The 20542-nt window shown below is 48.0% G+C and overlaps 1 protein-coding gene across 1 annotated transcript; it reads right to left on the bottom strand.

The window, feature by feature from the left end:
- Positions 1-218: 218 nt before the first annotated feature.
- Positions 219-20267, bottom strand: LOC142558100 (uncharacterized). Its single transcript, XM_075670261.1, has 3 exons — positions 20160-20267; positions 4002-4752; positions 219-1283 (listed from the first exon to the last, which is right to left on the bottom strand). Exons 1-3 carry the CDS (start codon positions 20173-20175, stop codon positions 824-826), a joined length of 1227 nt encoding a protein of 408 aa, XP_075526376.1. The 5' UTR covers positions 20176-20267; the 3' UTR covers positions 219-823.
- Positions 20268-20542: the final 275 nt, after the last annotated feature.

Here is a 20542-nt window from a genome sequence, read left to right as displayed (position 1 = left end):
ACGGTAAGTCTTCCCGCCCGGACGAACGAAGCAAGTGCAAGCCAGAAGTTTACCGTATTAGCGTATGGGGGTCTATACGGAAAATTGGCACGACTGGCGCCTGAAAGTCACTGTCGGCCGCTTTCCTTTGGGCGAATTCGATGGACTGAAAAATCGCAACAATTTCCACACATCTGCATGGTCTGTTGCGTGCAAAGCAGGGAAGGTCAAAGTTAACATCTCAATTAGTTTATGCACTGCAAAAAACTTGACAAAACGCAGGAGCTGTGTTTTTCAATGAAATGAAAGGTATAAAGATCCAACATTCCAGCATTATCTCTTTGCTGGAGTTGGCACTGGAGTGATAACGCTATAGAAAATCCCGAAAAGGGCTTCATGAAAACTAGAGGCAAGAAAAAACTTCGAAACAATAGATTACGGCGTATTCTTGGATCATGAATTTAGCACTGGTATGGCATAGCAAAAAAAATGTTTTTCAACGGCTGAACGATCCCAAAGAACAGTCAAGGTGAAAGGCCCCACAGTGTGCTCCAGATGTGGGCTTGGTAGTGGAATTTCGACGCTACATAAAGTACATATGGGTTATATGAAGGCACATGAGACAAGGTGAACCATCACTGAACATTCCAGCATGTTTTGATGCTGCATTTGGCAATGGGTTTGATCGCCAGACTCGCAATAGCGGCTGTATTGAGCCCGGAGTAAAGGTGAATGTTCCAGCATGTCCTTGCTGCTTGACTTGGGAGTCTTCTGACGAGCACACGTAGATTGCCTGAAAGACCGCACAGCGCTAGCGGTGCGTTTCTCAAGCCGTGCCAGCTCGTTAGTCGTCTAGCCGGGGGGCTGTACCGTACTTTCCTTTTCGTAAGGCTCGCTTGAAGTTGCGCGCCCAGAGCCGAGCATCCTTCATGCGCGCTGCTGACACATCGGCAAACTCCGCTCTCTGCCACAACAGGTCGTTGGGGTCGGGCGCCAGGAACGCCGTCAGCCTCATGGCGTAGTCCACGTGACCGCACAAGTCGAGGTGCAGGAAGAAACAATAGTTGGCTGTACGACACCACGGCCTCGTTCGCTGCATCGGCTCGTCAGCCTTCGCCAGGAACTCGCGAACGCGCTCACTAGAACGCTCTACCTCTTGAGAGTGGCTATCCCGCAGGATGCGGTTGAGAACCTTGACGCTCAGCGTAGTCTTCTCTTGCACGATGTATAGGAGCTGTATTATGTACAGGTGACCGAACTTGGCTGGCGTCAGAAAACCTTCCTCCAGGAACCTCACGTCAGCGCTGAAACAAAAAATAGAGGAAAACGAGAGACTATTAATGCATTTCAGTGAGTCACAAAGAAGGAGTATTGCCATCTTGTACTGAGTAAACTGTAAGGACGTGAAATATTGCTGCGCAAGAAGTACTGGGACTGATACACAGCGCATCCGCCAGATGCACTGGTTTTACGTTGGGACGCTGAAGAACGAGGCTCAATGGCAAACTATTTGTTGGGCGGACTTCTGCCTACCAAAACGAACATACAATGCACAACGATAGCCGCGTACATAGCCGTTGGCCATCAAAATCTTATACGCGAGTGAGGTGTGCAGGCTACTGAAATTTTATACATGACGAATGTTACATTGCAGTGCAATCGCCTGTGCTTGCGCACATCTCAGAATGTACAGCGCTATTCGAGTCACGCACACAATCTGATTAGAAAAGATTATTTCGCTTTAGAATTGCCGACCAGATTGTAGGAAGCTCCGATACATGAGGCGCGTCTGCCCACAGCAATAACTTTGCAACAGTGGTGAGTCGGCGCAATAAACGGTCGCCAGTAATGAAAAAATACAGTGTAATGACGGCAGCGCGATGTTGACGGCATAATGACAATGAATGAGGACAATGAGATGACGACGATGGTGTGATGAAAGCGGGACGAGAATCAGATGACAAAGCTGGAAGGACGACGATGTCACAATAGTATGACGAGCGCACTACGACGGTGGCACGCCTCAATGGAACGTCGAAAACAGTATGGCGACGATGGAAAGGCGACAATGGGATGAGGAGTGTGCGACGGAGATTGCGTAACGACGCCTCTATGACGAGAATCAAATGACAACCACTGCGTGGCCACGATGGCGCGAAGGAGGCGCGACGATCATGGCACATACCCACTAGCATGACGACATCCCCAGTGGCACAAACCCAGCCGCGTTTCACTTTGGGCACACAACATAGAAACAACCATCGAAACTGTACACATCAACATGCATATCCGGGATTGGCCCACCACTGCGGACGGGGCCAACGGCCCAAGACTGAGCAACTGGCCAAGAAAAGTTAAAGCGGTAAAAATAAGTTGACAGTGCAAGGAGAAAGGCAAGCGTACTGCCATAGCTCAGGTGCCAGTCTGTCTCTTCCCAATCTTGCCACGGGACATCCTTTCTGCTAAAACGCCTAACTATTTTGTTCCCTTCTAAGTCATCTACTCCATACGACCTTCTCAGAAAACGGGATGGTGCTACTAACGACGAAGAGCGCTGCAGCTCTTCGGTAATGCCGGCGGGAAATGAACAAGAATTTTAAAATTAGAGTTATTCACGAGCCTTCTCTGCAGTAAAGTGGTCACCACAAACGCGTACGTTGTTAAGATTCTCCAAACTTGTTTCGTTGATACCAACCAGGCCGCAGGCTCCGGCGGTATTGAAAACACCTTTGATCCGCTCGTACTTCCATGTCACGATTTTCAGCAAGCAAACCACGGCCCGATGCCTGTCACCTGAAAATTACGGGCTTCAAGTCCTGCATCCGAATCTACCCCAAAAAGTTAATTCGTTTATTCTAATGAATGACTTGATGCGTCGCTATATCAAGCCATTTCAATATCTGTTTCTGTGATACAATTAATAAAATGAAATCGTTTAATTATCACATTTCACTCTCTTTATGCTATATCGAATACATTTTTCGTAATACCATGTATACGACGTGCGCCGTGCTTTTAGTGAGTCTTCAAGATATCCAGCAATAAGGCAAACATGTCAAAATAGGAGTAGTGTTCCAACATGTGCTCATATAGAGGATCACTAAAGAACAAAGTGCACTGATATAGCAGGTTTCCTTCAAATATTGCATACAGTGTGCAACTTCTAAAGTTAGCCAGGGCGTAGAAAATTCTGGTAGGAAATATGATTACGAGACCTGCACTTTTCGGTGGTTAGACCTGTTCCGCTGGCAAGATAATCTTTCCGTACTAATTAAAGGGTACATAAACAACTACTTACATTCTGATTAGAGGCGTGATTTCCGGTGGGAACGATGTGTAATTGCGTCCCAAAAAATTCTCACAGTTTCAATGTCCTGCGTGATTACTTTCCGCGCATTACTCACAGGGCTCGTGAAAAGTGCTGCGTGATTATACATGTGCAGGATCACCGCCACACCAGTGGCGTTATAAAGCGAATGGAGGAACCCCGCTGACTGCTTCACTAAACAAACGCCCAGAAGTGGCAAAGAGTTCGTCTCCTTACTGAACTATGCTTTCGCTGATCGTGCGGTGCGTGTTCACTATGACAATCGCTGCCCACACGTTTGACCACGCGGTTGGGAAGTGAGGCAACAAGCAGACGGAGTTCTTTCAAATCACTTTCGCGGCTACAGGTGTTGCTGCACGCGGCACTTTTCCTACACCTCGCTGCCTACTAGTAGAGCGCCGAAAATATACTTGCGCAGAACGCGGCCCGCTCAATATGAACAGGATGGTTTACGACGCACTAACAGCCTTCCCATGGGAAGTCCCGCCATTTACTCCAAAACTTTGGTTTACCTACCTCCGCCAATAGCAAGGTAATAATTGCACAATTATTATCCTGGAGCTGGAAGAGAACTCAACACCAAAAATCGCTGGCCCCATGTATAAGTGTATATTATACTAGATTTATCAGCCGGCCTGGGACACTCGACCTACTCAAAGCACGCACGCAAGGCGCTAACTGCAAATGTAGATACCTGGGCGATGCTTCGGCTGCGTTGATGTGGTGTGCATACTGCGCCAGCACCAGGAGCACGATGTAAGGCTTCACCTCGCCATCTTCGGAGTACGTCTTGATGGCCAGTTCTGTCAGGAACCTGGCGCTGGGACAGAACACGTCTCCGTCGAACGACGTGGGCACAGCCGCGGCCATCGCCCTCTTCATCCGAGTGCGGAAGAAGTCCTGCACTTCTCTCACGGGCTTGGCAGCGACAACAGCCAGCGCCAGGCTGTAGAAGCTGATGATCAGGCCGGCTTCGTTCAGGGCCGCCAAAGAGCTGCGACTCTTCCTTATCAGGTCGGCGAGGAAGTCGACGAAACCGGGAGACGAAGGGAGCGGCTCGACGTCCTCAGGCTTGCGTGCAAAAAGCGTGGGAATCTTGGCGAGGTTCAGCACGGGCAGTTGTAAACCCGGAAACCACAGGTCCATCACATGCCGGTCTCCGTAGATGCTGGCGAAGAGCGGCTTCGATGGGGCAGTCGGCGATGGTGTGGCGGCCACGCACTCCAGCATGAGGTGGTCGAACGACTCCTGCCATCTGGTGGAGGCGAGGGCCTTCAGCCACGATGCGTACAGAGACCGCCGGGTGGCATCCTCCGGGTACCTGACTCCCCTCAGAACTTCCCGTGCGCCCCTCATGACGACGACATCGCTCCAGTCTTCACGGTTCGACGTTAGCAGGTATAGCAACGACAAATCACGCATCATATCGGCTACAATGTCCTCGGCTGAAAAAGAAGCGAATGGTCGTCAAGCGGGGACAGCAGCATTGAAACTTATGGCCACGAAGAAAGCGTAGTTCCAGGTACTGTACATATACGGGGCACCTTCTTATTTCTTGACCATAAAGAATTTTTTAAAAAACGCCTCTGGCAGATAGCGCAATCGCAGCTTTTGAGCTGGGCTACTCGAGGCAACGGACATCACTCACATTAGACATCGAAATGCATAATCAACTAATGAAAAAAAAATTGCCAGTTAACGTTTTAATTCATTACGGATCATACTACTGTTTAGGAGTAGTGTAGCTATTCAACTTGCAGGTGTTATCCTTCTAAAGCGAACAACGAGGATGGCACCGGTTTCAATATATGCGCCGTCAAAGCTCCGCTAAGAAATAAGCTGTTGTTCTCACTTTTCTGAGAAAACGTATTTACGCGGTGAAGCAAAAAAGTAAGTGGGACGCCTAGGCATAAAGAGCACACTCCGTGCAAAATCTTACTTTTGAAATACGAGTGGATGCATCAGTACAAGTTCGCAAAACTACATGCCTTTAATAACGAAAAACAAACGGCACTACCACTCACCGGAAGTGACGCATGAACTAGAAAGTGCGACTCGTTGGCATGACTTGCCAGATAAGGCGGCGCATGCGGCGTGTTGAAAAATCTTGGACGCGACGTGCTGGGATTGACGTCATATCCAGTGACTACTTGATGCAGGAGTCGTCTGCTGAAGTGCTATTAAGGCGATTAGGAAATTTCTATCCCACAGCTTTGCCAAGATTGCTTCGATATCGTATATTGAATATTACTTATATACTACAAATGTGTAACCAATTTAGGCAAAGTGCAATTCCGCTACAGCAGGCCGTTAAAGTTAAATATTGAGCCGAGCTAGATTGAAAGATTAGGGTTCAGCAATTGCCAATTCGTCATTCGCTGCGAGAACCGAGCTTCGGAAGGCAACAAAATGGCGGAAATGGAAAATCAGTGGCGCTACCTGTTGTGGACAACAGTACCTCACATGTTTTATCAGCAATGGCCGATTAACAGAGAATGGCATAGAGGGAGGTCAAGTGAGAATTACGTGAACTTGTCTGTTTTGGCGAGGGCGGTTCTAATTGGAGAAGCAGAAGCGGCACCTTCGGCGGGAATTTTCTACACAGCAAAGTATAATATTGACAGACAGTAAAAGAGGACTTACCTCTACACGCATAATCTTTCGATGTAGCTCAATCGAATACATTAATTTACTGGCCACCTGTTTTGTGGTGCTATATTCCAGCGGAAAGACGACACAAGAGACTAGACAAAACAACACTGGTCCCGTCCGTTCCGTTAATGCATTCAGTTAAGTCGGTTCTCACTGCAGTCACGTTTAAATACAGTGGACTCCAGATAAACAGAATTCGCTTAAACAGAACCGCCGGATAAACGGGAAGAGGGTACCAACTTTGTTCGGCTACCCATAGGAGCAACGTTAACTTTGTCTAACGCAGAAACTTCATAAATGGACGGTGTTCTACGATGCCAAATGAGCACTACAGGCGCTAAAATGCTTTTTAAACAATGGACCATATCACCTGCTCGTGCTGGAAATGACCGAACTTCATCACAGTGCCGAGTTAGGTGCCCACGTGTTCACTTTTCAGTGGGTGCCTAGTCATTGTGGTGTGATCGGCAATGAAGCACTGAGAGTGAGGTAAGATCGGCTTTCTCTTCGCCTGATGAAGTACGGATTGCCCACTCGCGACCTGACACCAACTCTACGATCGAGGCACTCATGCAGGATCTTTCAAAGGCATACAGAGCCCACGGTGACAACATCCACAGACGCCTACATATGATTGACCTAGACGGTAAACTGTTTGCCCCTGAAGGTTACGCGGAGCAAAACGTCATTGCTACATAGGATTTGGCTTGGCTTTCATCCGTCGCTACGCGCACCTGATCGGCCAGTCGAACAGTCCTGATTGTGAACACTGCCAGACGCCTGAAACGCTGGAACACATATTGTGCGACTTCCCAGCATATATGCTGAAGCGAAGAACGTTGGAAAGTTCCCTAGCCAGCGTTGGCAGGCAACGACTGTCAGAGGAAGCTATCCTTGGTCCATAGCCTGACACTGCAACTCCGATGGCGGCAACTAAAGCGGTCCTGAAGTTTCTACAAGACGCCAAGCTTGACGAGCGTTTCTAGTAGGCCCACTGTCTAATACACTTGAGCACTCACCACTTTTCTCATCATCATCACGCATGCCAGTACTTTCACTCCCCTTCCCTCTTCCCTAGCGCTGAGTAGATGACTAGGGCGCACTAGCTTAGGCCGACCTCTCAGTCTTTCCTGGCAATAAATTCTATCTTCTTGTCTAAACGGAACACTTCTTTGTGGGAATTCCGCTTAAAGAGAACAGGAACCGAAACTGCATCTGCTTCATCGGTCGTCATTCTTCATACGAAGTAAGATTAGGTTGACAAGAACTTCAAATGGTCATACCAATAGTCAACGAGATCCAATTTATTAGTCATTAGCGCTGTCGTGGCGTTAGCGGGTGCTCTTCAACCTGCACGTTGCCTAGTCTTCGTGCTCCTTTATGGATCGTGATTGCGACAGTAAAAATTCGAAAGCACATGGACAAATGCCTGTAACTTTAATACTTTAAAGACTCCGCTATAGGGAGCAACAACTGGTGCTAAATAAGCTGTGATGCTCCAAGCAGAGTACAATAAGGTTTTTCTTTGTTTTCACCGCAGTGAAATTAACATACTCAACGCTACTGAAAAAAAAAACAATGGAATTCGATGTTCTGTCCCCCTTCGAGTTCCGTTTAAGCGAAGCCCACTGTTTTCTAAATTCAGAATACGAATCGAACACTTCTACGAAACCGCGTATTCGAAACGAAATTCAATTTGGAATAATCCATTATTACTCAATATGCGGTGGGTCCACTATTAACTCGAGGCTCGCTGCCAGGGACAAGCGCCCGTCTTGAATTTGTTTCACAGAAAATCTCAGGTGCTCGTTTGGCTCTGCAACTTAGGAACGTTAAATCGCAGTAGACCTCATTATTAACGTTATCGAGCTGTTAAACGTTAAACGAACTTCCACACTGCATTGAAAATAAGGCTACCTACAGGCCGCACGAAACTATTCAGCATCCGATTTCAGATTTCAAGATCACATTTTTCAAATTATCGTATTCGGTTCGAGTACCGCTATCAAGCTGCCAACCACAGAATACGAAAACGAAACACTACAGCGGAAGGCAAGAAATCCTAAAATCTTGTTAGTCAATGTGTTTACTGTTCATTAAAGATTCGCAGGCTTTGTTCAGTGGAGATGCTATATACAGTCACTCAAATCACTCGAGTCGCAGCAACAATGATGGATGCCTCAGACAAACTGAAATGTTTAGGCAGCTCATTAATGCAATATTGACGGCTGTCAAAATTTGGTTGCCGTTGTGCATTGGTTCTATTAGTTCTCGCTGCCACACGGGTACGCCCGTATTGAGGGGCGAGCTCCATCACTGGAAAAGCTGGCGCTGCCGTCGGCGTGACCTGATATGAGAGGTCATGTGGACACACGAGCCGCGTCGGCTGCTTCGGAAGCGCCGAAGCAAGCTGAAAACTAAAGGCCCACCTGCGCTGCGGTTCTGATTAAGTGGAGAGGTTTTCCCGCTCCGGGTGTCTCTGCTTGACAACACTTGAGAAAGTACTATAATAAGTAGCAGCTGCTTTTGAACGCGTCCAACATGGCAAGCTACTGCTCGGTGGCGCAGTGCCAGGCGTACGCAACGAAGCCCGGTGTCAGCCTTCACACGTAGCCGCTTGAGAAGAAGCCGTGTGAAGCTTGGATCGCGAAACTTAGAACCGGCAAACAGCCATTGGCTGCAACTCAGCTGCGCAGCAAGCACTTCCACGAGGAAGATTTCTGCTACAGGGGCGGGGTTGCTATGTTGAGTGAGTAGCAGAAATCGCGCACTGAGACGCTAATATCGTGAAGCTCTGGTCTATGAACATGTTGATGCTAGATACTGGCAAGTTCACTGGAATGGAAAGGGAATGGTAATATGAAGGACATAAAAAGAAAGCATGGCATATGCTAATGTTTGTGTTAGCACCAAGCAATGAATGTGCTTAATTAAGAAAAAAAAAGCAGCGGTAAATTGCTCGCTGAGAAAACACCGATAAACGTATAGTGCGATGCAAATTGAGAATTAACTACATTGAAACGTCCAAGAACTTTAGAAGAAATGAAAAAGAAAGGTTCAGTCGTCCCGACGGCAAATTCAAAGTCGCCGTAGGCGTCCAAGTCATTAGTTCTAACGAAATTATTTCTGAGCAGCTGTGATAGCATCCACGTAGCAATGGTTGCTTGTGTACAGCGAAATTCTCATCTGCTGCGGCCTAAAGCCCACGGCACAGTGTGAAAACGCGCTCGCCGCGAAAGGGGAACATTGTGCGCGGACATGCATGCAGACGCGCAATAAGTCGCTGGGAACCCGTAACCCGTGCGATCGCTGCGTTGACGCTTCATCCTGTTATGCTCCATTTCGCTACGCAGACTAATGGGTTTGCCTATTGTCGGAGAGAATGAAAATGCAAGTATTTCCCAGCCGAACCTCATAGCCGGTACGTCAGCTGTTGCATCACCGATACAAGGACATTTTCGTATGTTTGAACCAACATTTTCGTTTATTGACGGTTGCCAAACTCACTACCGTTTGCTCAAACGTGCGCTCAAAATTTCCTTTGTCCTCTAGATTGAGTGCACGGTTCTTTTAGAACTCTATGCAATCTTAAGTTCGTCGGTGAGTCTTTTATCATGGCGTTGCTGTTATATCGTCACCGATACTACTTCGAACCGACTGCGCAACTACAGTCGTTGAAATGCTCCGTACATTCAACAAAATTCTTGTGAACTTCGCCACAGACACGATCAGCGTGTAATTATTGCATGCCTCTGACTTGTGAAATGTGAACGATTGCCTCATAAGAGAGCCGCAACAATGACGACCGCACTACCGGGTTTAATCTCTCAAGCATACAGGGGGGTGCAGTAGCGGAGCAGTAGGTTCCAGGTTTATTTTATGCGGACGACATTGTGTTGCTAGCTAACAAGTAAAGCGATATGCAACGTCTGGCTAATATCTGTGAACAGGAAGGCAAGAATTTAGGTCTGAAATGTAGTTTGAAAATCAGGTGCTATGGTATTCAATGGACACAGTGAACAGGCAGTGTAAATTCGGGGCCAGGAAATACTTCAGGTAAAAGAGTATCCTTGGCATAGACCTTGGCATTGGGATAAACGAAGGCAACAGATATATGGAAACAAGAAAAAAGCAATAACAGCAAAAGGGAAGAGAAATGCGGCCATAATGAAACACAGAGGGCTATGGGGTTACTAAAGGTAAAAACGTGCTCTAGGGCATGTGGAAAGGTGTAATGGTTCCAGGAGTTACATTTGGAAACGTTGTTGTTTGCTTGAAGTTAGTTGTACAATCAGGACTCCGCGGCAACATAGGGTAGTGGGTCACCTCGCATTGGGCGCTCATGGGAAGACTGCGAATGAAGTTGTGCAGGGTGATATGGGCTGGACAAGTTCTGAAGTGAGATAAGCTCACAGTAAAGTTGATTATGAAGAAAGACTGAGTACTATGGAAGAAAGCAAATGGGCTGGAAGAGTGTTCAGGTATTTGCAGAGGAAGAACATTGACTCACGGTGAAGGAAGAGGAGTGGGAAGCTTACCAGCAAGTATGCGACCTATATGGTTAGCAACATGGCAACAAAGAACGTCAAGCGAAAAGTCGAAGAGGCTACGATAAACTCGTGGCGGCAATGGAAAAGAAACCGGCTGTGAGCAAGTACTTAAGAGGAAAAAAAACTAAATCAGGAAATAAACAAGAAACAAGGGAAGCTCATTACTTTTCGAAGCGAGATCAGGATGCCTTAGAACACGCACTTATAAGGCCAGATAAAACAAGCAAGAATAAGCATAACTGCGAGTGGGCCTAGTTGGAACAGATTAATTTTTAAAACACGTATAGTGCGCAAAACAACCACGGACGAAGAAAAGGAGCAACACAAGTACGAGCGCTTTCTATTAACTGGTTTTACTTTCGAAGAACCAACTGCTTAAATACCCACAGATCTGCGCGATCTAGTCAACAGGACACGCCTATAGCGCATATAACGACACTTGGTATAAAATGCAACGCATCAGCGCTATTCGTCAACTTAAAAACAGCAAGCGCATAAAACAAGCACTCAAGATGAAAATGCGTTGAAGGTATGATGAGAGAAGCGAATTCCCCTTATTCAACAATGAAACAAAAGGATGGCTGATGCATGTTTTTTTTAGCTTTGCAAGCGAGTAAGCTTCCCAAATTTCTCTCGCGGTTTGATTTCTATGCCAAAACATCATGTAGGTTCTTCCAAGACAAGGTCAGCAAGCATGTTCTTGACAATGCATTGCCAAATGCGTACTAGGGCGACCTTTCAGACTAGACAGGTGTTACCTTAGTTTCGTGTTAATGCATCTCGCAGTCTGCCCTGCGTACACATGACCACATGTTATAGGAATCTGATACACAACGTTCTTCGCGCAATTGACAAATTGGTTCTTACGCGGATGTTTAATACTACGTTCTTTCTTTGCATCATCCTTACTTTCGAACTTAGTTAAGGTAGGCAAACGACAACTTAAAGAAGGCAAACGACAAACAACGGAGGCGCACAAGAACAAAGTTCCCAATAGGGGTTCAGAAAGTTTGCTACAGGAGCTTGGTGGCCCAATCCAGCGCACCGTTCCAAAGGGGACGCACATAGCATCCATCCATTCAATGAAAATGCTGGCTTTAATTATTGGTCTCGATTGGCAGAATGTTTTGACAAAATTTCCATGAAAGCTCTATTGTGAGGCAAGCCTAAGAAGCTCATTAGAGAGATCACTGCACCGGATATGACAGTTCGAAGTTGACCTTCGTGTGTCGAAGTCATTCTGTCTATCAGAAAGTGAACTGGAATTTCTGACAGCCTAATGCATGAATGGCCCGGAGCATGGGCTGGCAATCATAATTATCGGGCAATGCTCAGGTCAAAAAGCAGGGAGAAAACGAAAAAAAGAACGCAGTTGAAAGCCCTATGTCTATTGATGTGTCTCCTTTGCGCACTCGTTTATTGTCACCGCAGTAACAAATTGCCCTATAGCCGCTATGATCTTCCTATAAAAATAGCCTGGAGAAAAGGGGAAAACATTTCATTCGTCTACTAAGCTGAACATTATGAGAGGTTTGTAGCACTCCACAGATAAAAACTTCAAATCTACAGACTGCATAGAGACCGGATTTCATGAGACTCTAAAAGTTTAAAAGATGCTGAAAGATTTATATTCGGTGCTACGTTTACAACTATTTAAGTAAAAGAGAAACGGTGTACCACAGTTGTGTACACTATTGCAACCGCTGCAATATTCTAAAGCGGACAAAACGGATATTTAGATTTCTACCGCAAAATTTTACGACGACACAAAAACACGTGAAACCAGATGCTCATGCGCTAACTTCCAGCAAAAGTTTAATGCCAGACGCTCTGAACTTCTAGGGGAACACGTTCCCCCTCCCGTGCCCACACATAGCAAAAAGGAAAGAAAGGAAGAAAGCCAACCACATGGTAGACTAGTAGGTGTGCATTGTCGACATATATTCAGCGTTCACCATACAGCTACCATCGAGAAAATCAATTTCTTTTTTAGATAAAGAAACTAGTGGAGAGCTCGTGCGTGTATAATCGGCACTAATATTGTGCGTGCAGCGATCTCGGCCCCGCAACAGAGTCCCAGCATTGTGAACATATGAATGAATTCTGGGGTGTCACGTGCCAAAGCCATGGTTTGATTACGAGGCACGCAGTAGTGGGGACTCCTGTATAATTTTACAACCAGGGGATCAATCTTTAACGTGCATTGTGAGCATATGGAGCACACCTAGAGTCGCCACAATGATATGTAGGGTGACATTTCATTCTTTATCAAACCATAAAATACACAAATGCAACGCTTCCGACTGATTTTAATCAATTGTGGCGCAATGTCATGGAGAAAGCGTTAGATGCCCGAACGATTCAGGAATCTCGAGATCGGAAGCGTAAGCGCCTGGACCACCAAATTAGTCCTGATTTGCGTGCCGGAGAGGCAGCAGCAAGGCGACGTAAGCGAGATGACTCATCGGTTTGAGCCACGGAAGCAGAAGCCAAACGTCCTATAGGCGACGACCCTGCAGTTCGAGCCGTCGGAAGCAGAAGCCCACCGCCTAAGGCGCCACGAAACTACGGTACGAGCCGCCGAGGATGAAGTGAGGCGCCGGATTCGGCTAACAATTGCACCAATCGACACACAGGCTGCGAACGATTGCTTCAGCAAACAGTTTATGGACAACTCATTTTGCTACGACGGATCGCTGTGCGATCGGTTTTAGTTCAAGAACCACCTCTGCTGCGCATATGCCTCATCAGGCGACACTCTCACTGGAGATTCCCGAAAGCGACCTGTAGCTGTGTTCCACGTGCCTGCAGTCGTTTCGCTAACACAAAGTACATCATGTGTAAAAAAACCAAAAGCTACAAGTACAAGTACAAGCTTCCTCACCTCACCTCATGCTCAGCAACATAGGTGAGTGTTACGTCAGTGATAACCGCAATAAAACGCATTTCTGCCAAAGGAACTGAGTTTATTTCAGAGGGACTCGCGCGCTGCAGCGCGGGCTGAAGTCGTCTCGGGTTGCTCTGTTCGGCGCCTGCTACCTGCGTCACTCCGCAGCCGCCGACGGGGACACGGTGCGTCGTTCGTGGCTGGTGCGAGCGGAAAGGAGATCTCATAGACAAAGCAGACTCGTGGACATAGCAGTCTCGTAGACACAGCAAAGCCTCCCTTTTAGTTTTACGCTTCGAAGCGGTCCGGAGGGCGTCTCTTCCGTGCCGACTTTCGCTGGGCGAGCGCCCTGTTGTCTGGAGCGCACCTGTAGCTGGTTTTATCTGCCGGATCCGCTGGCTGCGTCGGGAGTGTTAAAAAGTAACTTGTGGGGTCTTACGTGTCAACACCGCGATACGATTATGAAGCACGCCGTGGTGGGGGACTCCAGAAATTCGGACCACCTGCGGTTTCTTTAACGTGAATCTAAATCTAAGTACACGCGTGTTTTCGAATTTCGCTCCCATCGATATGCGGCCGCCCTGGGCGTCGGGGCGGCCGCATATCGTGACACTCCTGACGCCCTGGGCGTCAGGAGTGTCACGTTCCTTTGATAATAGCTAAGCCATATTGTAAGAAGCCCGACGGGGGCTGCCTTTGACGGTGTCACACGGCGCGAAAGGTGTAGCTTATTGAGGTGTCGGCACGTAACCGTCCCGTTAACGTCGACCAGCCAAGATCTCAGGCCTACGCACGATGGCTGGAACCCTTTCGGGCTTTCGTTGAAATTGCCGGGCAAGCACTTGCTGTCGTTTCAGGAGTTTCCGGCAGCACGGAGCATCTTGAATTTCTCTTGCGGCCTTTGAAGGCGGTTCTAGCAGAACAGCCGAGTTGCGTGTTCGAAGTTCGCGGAAAAACATGAGCTTTGCGGCGGTCTGGGCTGTCATACTCTGCACGGTTGTGTGCTGCTTAAGAAAAAGCGTGCGATGCGCCGCTGTACTGGCCCTGTAGGATATCTTGCGAGAGCGTGTTTTAGCTCTGCAACGTAGCGTTCAGCCTGTTCGTTTGTGACTGGGTGGTATGGAGCAGACGTTACCGCCGTGATGCCGTTGTCACTGAAGAATTTCTTGATTTCTCCCGACAAGAATGCGTTTCCCTTGTCTGCTACAACTTTGGAGGCCGTCTAAATGTTGCAAACAATGAACGCAGGGATTTCACTACAGCTGTCGACGTTGTTTTGCCCATATAGCGAACTTCAACCGATTTACTGTGGGCGTCCACAAACACCAGAAATGTGGGGCCGTCAATTGGCCCGGAGAAACTGAGGTGCAGGGTGTACCAAGATGTGCCCGGTGTGTCCCAGTCCGCAACTGGGGCTCGTGGGGGCGAGCGTTGATTGGTCTGGCAAGTTGTGCACTCTGCCGCAAGTGTCTCGATATGCTTGTATATTCCCGGCCATCGCATGTAGCTGCGGGCGCACTTCTTCATTGTGACTAGACCGCTCGAGTTCGGTGTGGACGAGAGCCGTGGCTTGTGGGCGAAGTGAGTCTGGAATGACAACTCGTAATCCCGGCGTGATGCGACCACCATGACAACTCCACTGCGTAGCTCTCTTGCGAAAATCTTTGACGTTTTCGACTTTGAGTTCTTGAGCGTTATACCTTCCTATAGAGCTTTGTACAGCTTGGACAACGTCGAGTCATCTTGTGTGGCTCTTGTGACCGTGTCGGCTGTCAGCTGAGGCCTTGGTAGCACTTCGAACATCAACACGCAGTCAATTTGGGGCGGTTCCTCAACGGTTTCACTGAGGAGAAGGCGGATCAGCGGGTAGGCGTTTTGGTGCTTCCTTCCGGGGCGGTATACACGAGCTCGTAGTCACACATTGACATCTTTATGCGCCAGGGCAACAGTGTCTGCGAAATTTGCTTCTAGGGCCACAGAATTCGCAATAGCCGCCTGTGATATGTTATAATGGTCACATGTCTGCCCCCGATACACTGATGAAAATGCGTAGCACCGTAGACGATGGTCAGTGCTTCACGATCGAGCTTAGAATAATTGAACTCTGTAGGTGATAGATAGCTTGCAGTAAGCGAAGGCGATTGATTGCTGCTTCTTTGCCTTGATGGCACTTTGTGAGAGAACAGCACCGACGCCGTAGTACGACGCGTCATGTGGCAAGAGTAAGGTTACTGCAGTTCCTTCAAGGCTTCAAATGCTTTCCGATGGCGTGGCGACCAAATCTGAGGCACGTCGTTCTTCAGCAGCTTGTAAAGGTCGTTGGCCACCGTGGCTCGGTGTTCTGGAACCGGTCATAGAAACCTAGGAGCCCAAGAAAAAATTGCAGCTCCTGCTTCTTGGTTGGAGCGCGTGGCTCCGTGATACCACTCACCTTGTCGCTGGTGGGGTGAATCCCTTCGTCGGGGATCATGTGACCTAAAGCTTAAATTTCAGGCACCGCGAAGCAACACTTAATCACGCTCAAGCGGAGGTCCGCGCTGGCAAGCCTTTCCAGAACAAGCACTAGGCGAGCTGAATGTCCGTCACTGGTTGCGCCACTGATGATTACATCGTACAAGTAGACGCACACGCCAGGGATACCTGAAGCTGTGATTCCATGTACTTTAGGTAAATTGCTGGCGCTGCGCTATTCCCAACGGTAGTCGCTTAATCCTGTACAGACCTCTAGTGGTGTTAAGAGTGAGCCCTTCAGAAGTTTTCCCGCTCACCTTCAGCTGCTGGCAAGCTTGAGTTTGGTCCAGGGTGTCGAAAATCTTTCCTTCCCGTAGTACACTGAAGACTTCCTGCAGTGTTGGCAGCGGGTACGAGGACGATTTTGTCGCCAAGTTTACGGTGAACCGGTAGTTACCGCGAAGACGTGGGCTTTCGTTTTTCTTCCTCACTGCGACCAGAGGTGCGGGCCAGTCTGAATGTTGCGTGGGCTCAATGATACCCTGTTGTTCCAGTTTGTTGAGCTCCCTCTCGTAGGCTGGTTGCAGGGCAATCGGTATAGGTCTGGAAGCTTCGGACTGACGTCCTGCTGGGTGAAGCTCGAGGTCAGCCAGTGGCCCGTTATGTCTAGGAATTCCGTCAGAGAAGACCAGCCTCGTACTTCTGCCGCCTGGTTGATGCGGCAGATTGCGATCTTCACATCTTCGAACCAGCTTTTGCCCAAGAGGTTTGATCCAGTGCACGTCACAATCACGAGAGCAAGTTTCGAAATAGTGCCGCTGTACGCAACTTCTACGTTGGCACTACTTAGAAGTGGCAGGTCTTGACCTGACCATGTTCTCAGGTGTCTGTTCCCATCGAAAATTGTTGGTACGTTCAGTGGCCATGCGATGGGGTACGTATTCTCGCTCATGAGTGCGCACGCTGGTCCCGAATCAATTTCAAATTGTATGGGCTGGAGATGGACAGTAAGGTTGACACTGATCTTTGGGAGCGTAGCGAGGTTGACGGCGTTGTGAAAGTCGTCCAGCGCTGTTGATGCTAGCGGACTGTGCAGCCTTTGGGCCTTTGGGCCGTTCACGTTTTTGTGTAGGTGAGGTAGCCTCGTCGCCTGTTTCTCTTCGTAATGCAGGCCTACTCAACCTGGCCGCGCTTGTAGCAGCAACTGCACGTAGCTGCTTGGTACTTCCAGGACTGGGGGCTGTGTTGCCCATGGCAACGCCAGCAGCCTTGTGGCTTAAAAGCTCTGCTTGCACTTGCCTGGTCGCGACGAACATGGTGAGTAGCCTGGTGAGCCGCTCGACGTTTTTTCCGATGTCTCGCTGCTATTGGCCAGCGCTTTCCGTTTGAACAGGGACGCCGTTGGCCTTTGTGAACGTCAGGTCAGTGTCAGCAAACAGTCTCTGCTGCAGGATATAATCCCGTAGTCCGTGCACGAATCGATCTCGCAACATAATGTCCAAGGGAAGCATTGTTACGTTGGCAGGTGATGCTATTGACGCCGTATGTTTTCCGGTAGTTGCTGGAGTAATATCATTACTCCAGCAAGTAGCAAGTAGTAGTAGTAGCAAGTAGTAGAGTCCCAAAGTAGCAGTGCGCGGCCAGGGTCTTTAGCGTCTCGACGTAAGCGCTTACCGTCTTTCCTTCCAACTGGTCAGGTCGTTGCAAGCTAGCTCGGCTGAAGACATTGGATTGCCTCGGGGTGTAGTGTATTAAAGTGCCGGAACAATGGCATCGTAGGCCACTTCAGCTGGGCTACTTGGCTGCACCAAGGCGCAGACGGTTTTGTACGTCTTCTCCCCGCAAAGCGTAAACACGCGTGCACTGTTAGGGTCCGTGATGCTGTTATCCTCCAAGGAAAACTGGAAGCGTCCAAACCACGATGTCCACGCCGCGCCATTAAACTCCGTTAATGGCCCCGATGCGTGGGTTGCATTGCGTAGTACATGTGCAGGTCAATGTGTGCTTTAAATCCGCTGTCCTGTCGCCACTGTTATGTCCGCGATAGCCGTAACAAAAGGCGTTCATGACAAGGAACGGCGTATACATCAGAGGGATTTGCGCGCAGCGCGTTCGAAGTCATCTCCGCTTTCTTTGTCTGGCGACAGCCCTCCCTTTCTCTAGGGAGCCGCCGACGGAGAGAGAGTAGGAACGCGGGGAGAGTGCGTCGTTGGCGGCTGGTGCGAGCGAAAAGAATCGGATCTCGTGAACATAGCAGTCAGAGACTGATTTCTCCCAGGATACCGTTCATGCGATTAATGCACGGCGGGGTGCAAGATACTATCAAAGGACAAATCATAAACATACGATTTTTATCTTGTTTTGTTGGATTGTTTCTGAAATTGTTATTTTTTTATTTTCCCGCAATAATTCCGATGTAATTAATTCTTGTTATTTCAGTTTTGCTGCTCCCGTAGTCTTGCATTTCCTTGTTGTTGCTTTTTCCTGTACTTCTGCCCCTCCTGCAAGGACCACTACAAGGCCTGCAGTATTTTATAAATAAATAAAATAAAACATAGATAAATACGTGTAAATGTGGACGCGATGGTCACTTAGTTGCCACGCAACATCGAACAAGACAACGGTTCAAACGTGCACGTCAAGTGTCCAAGTCCTCGGACATCGCCAGGGTAGTCAATAAATCTCAACTTCAACCGTCGTTTGTAATTCTAGGGTGCCTGGATGTCCTCCTCGCCTGCCGCTCCGTGGGCACCCTGCGGCTTTCTCGTTTACAGCCCCCTCTACCGGTACTACAATATCCAACTCGACGACACCGTTTTAAACACGTACGATGATCCCGCCACAGAAACCACTCAGAAATTACTAAACGACCCGCACACGAAATGGCAAATTGTAACCGGTGGGCTCGCAAACCGTACGCACTTAGAACGAATTTTCAGAATGACACCAGTTTCGAAATATTCATTACCAAAGTCTGTGACGTAATACAAAGGCGTTTCAGTTACTTTTGGGCTTCAATGCAGAAACCAGGGTTTCGTTTAAAAAGTAAATTGAATAAAAGTACAGTTTTACTGCAAGTTTCATGGCGCATTTCTCGAAACGTGAGCTATCATCAGAATTGGTTCCATCAAAGTGGATATGCCATGCTAAGTCATGAGCTACAATAAGGAAGTTGTATTATGTGCCGTAAGGTCATTAGTATGAATTGAAGTAGTGATATCCGCATTATCGATCCCTCTTGGACTTCATTAGGTCAGCAAATCTTTTTTCATTCATTTATACATCCTTATTCACGCCCATCCCATACCCTTGTATGCCCTGAGGCATTTATCCTCGCATAAAAAAAAAGTTGTGATATTTTTTTAATAAGTCGATTGGTGCATTTAGATTTCTCCTGCAAGAAATATCCGACGCTACGAGTAATCCAGCTCATGGACTAAATTTATACCAGCCACAGGCAATACAGGTTTTTTTTTTTTTTATTCTGCAATAGGACAAAAAAGAAAACGTAGAAACCTGTAAGCACAGAATTAACCACTGCAAAGTCGACGCTAAACGCGGTTATTCATTCCCTGCCTCGCAATGTGCGGCCGCGATGCAAGATAACTATAACACGCACAAACAACATCAGCATCAAAAGTCAAGAAAAAGACTGCATGCAAATCGCAGGGTTACGCGACTTTGTTACCTAAATTTTTGGCTAAGGCATACCACAGTCAAACCGGCATTGAAGACTAAATGCGCCTAAGAATTTGATCACTACCCACCAGATATCTTTAAAACTAATCAAGCCATATATTCCTCTTTTTCATTTGAACAATGTTCAGGGCATCTCTGACGCCTGTAGTGTTTACGTTTTCTTTATGTGGCAGCTATGGGCACGACCGCCTTCAAAACCAACGTGACAAGGAAAGCAGAATCATTTGATTCGCATTCGCGGTATCAACTATTTGCACAACACAAACTGCCTTCCGTCGTAATGCTGATGCGACGCACCAAAATTATTGGCTAGCAGGCGCTGCAAAGGGATGACTTGCCGAGAACAATTAACCTTTCGTTTCTGTAGCCATGAAGTCTACTGAAAAAGCTGGCAGAGAGGCTCTACGCGTATTGCGTCTCGGCTTTCAGGAGAGCATCACGATACGCGCCTGAGCGACTGAATCGCAAGACATCGAATCATGCGCGAGGATCGCCGATTCCTGTTGTTTCGATATCGACGAGAACTTCGGCCTGCACATCTCGAAACGCGTTTCACGAACACGGACCCTTCCTATAACCATGTGGCACTGAAACACATATAGCGGACACATACCTGATATACGGTCCATCTCGAAGTGAAGCTTCACGACCTCTTCGAAACAATAATGACCAGTCAAAGCTTTTAACTTTGCCAGACACGCAGCAACCAACGGGATCAACGCAGCGCGACAACCAAGGCCCAAGCCAACGTGGCGCGCAGTTCCAATGCTAACACATGCCGCGCTGTGATTGGTCCGTCATTGCACTTTGCTTTGAAAATAGTTTCGTAGATGGCGCAACGTGGCAAGCGCAAAGTAATACTAAAAACATGCAGGGAGGGAAACAGAGGATGCCTGACGTCACTCTTTGAGAAGCCAGGTGAAGCTAAATCAACCCGGAACTTGGCGTTGCTCCGCCATCATGTTGGGCCAGTTCTCCTCTCTTGTTTACGTTTCT

Source organism: Dermacentor variabilis, chromosome 9, assembly GCF_050947875.1.
Source record: "Dermacentor variabilis isolate Ectoservices chromosome 9, ASM5094787v1, whole genome shotgun sequence".
Taxonomy (NCBI): domain Eukaryota; kingdom Metazoa; phylum Arthropoda; class Arachnida; order Ixodida; family Ixodidae; genus Dermacentor; species Dermacentor variabilis.
Note: the sequence above shows the minus strand (reverse complement) of the source record. Positions and strands in the feature narration are given on the sequence as shown.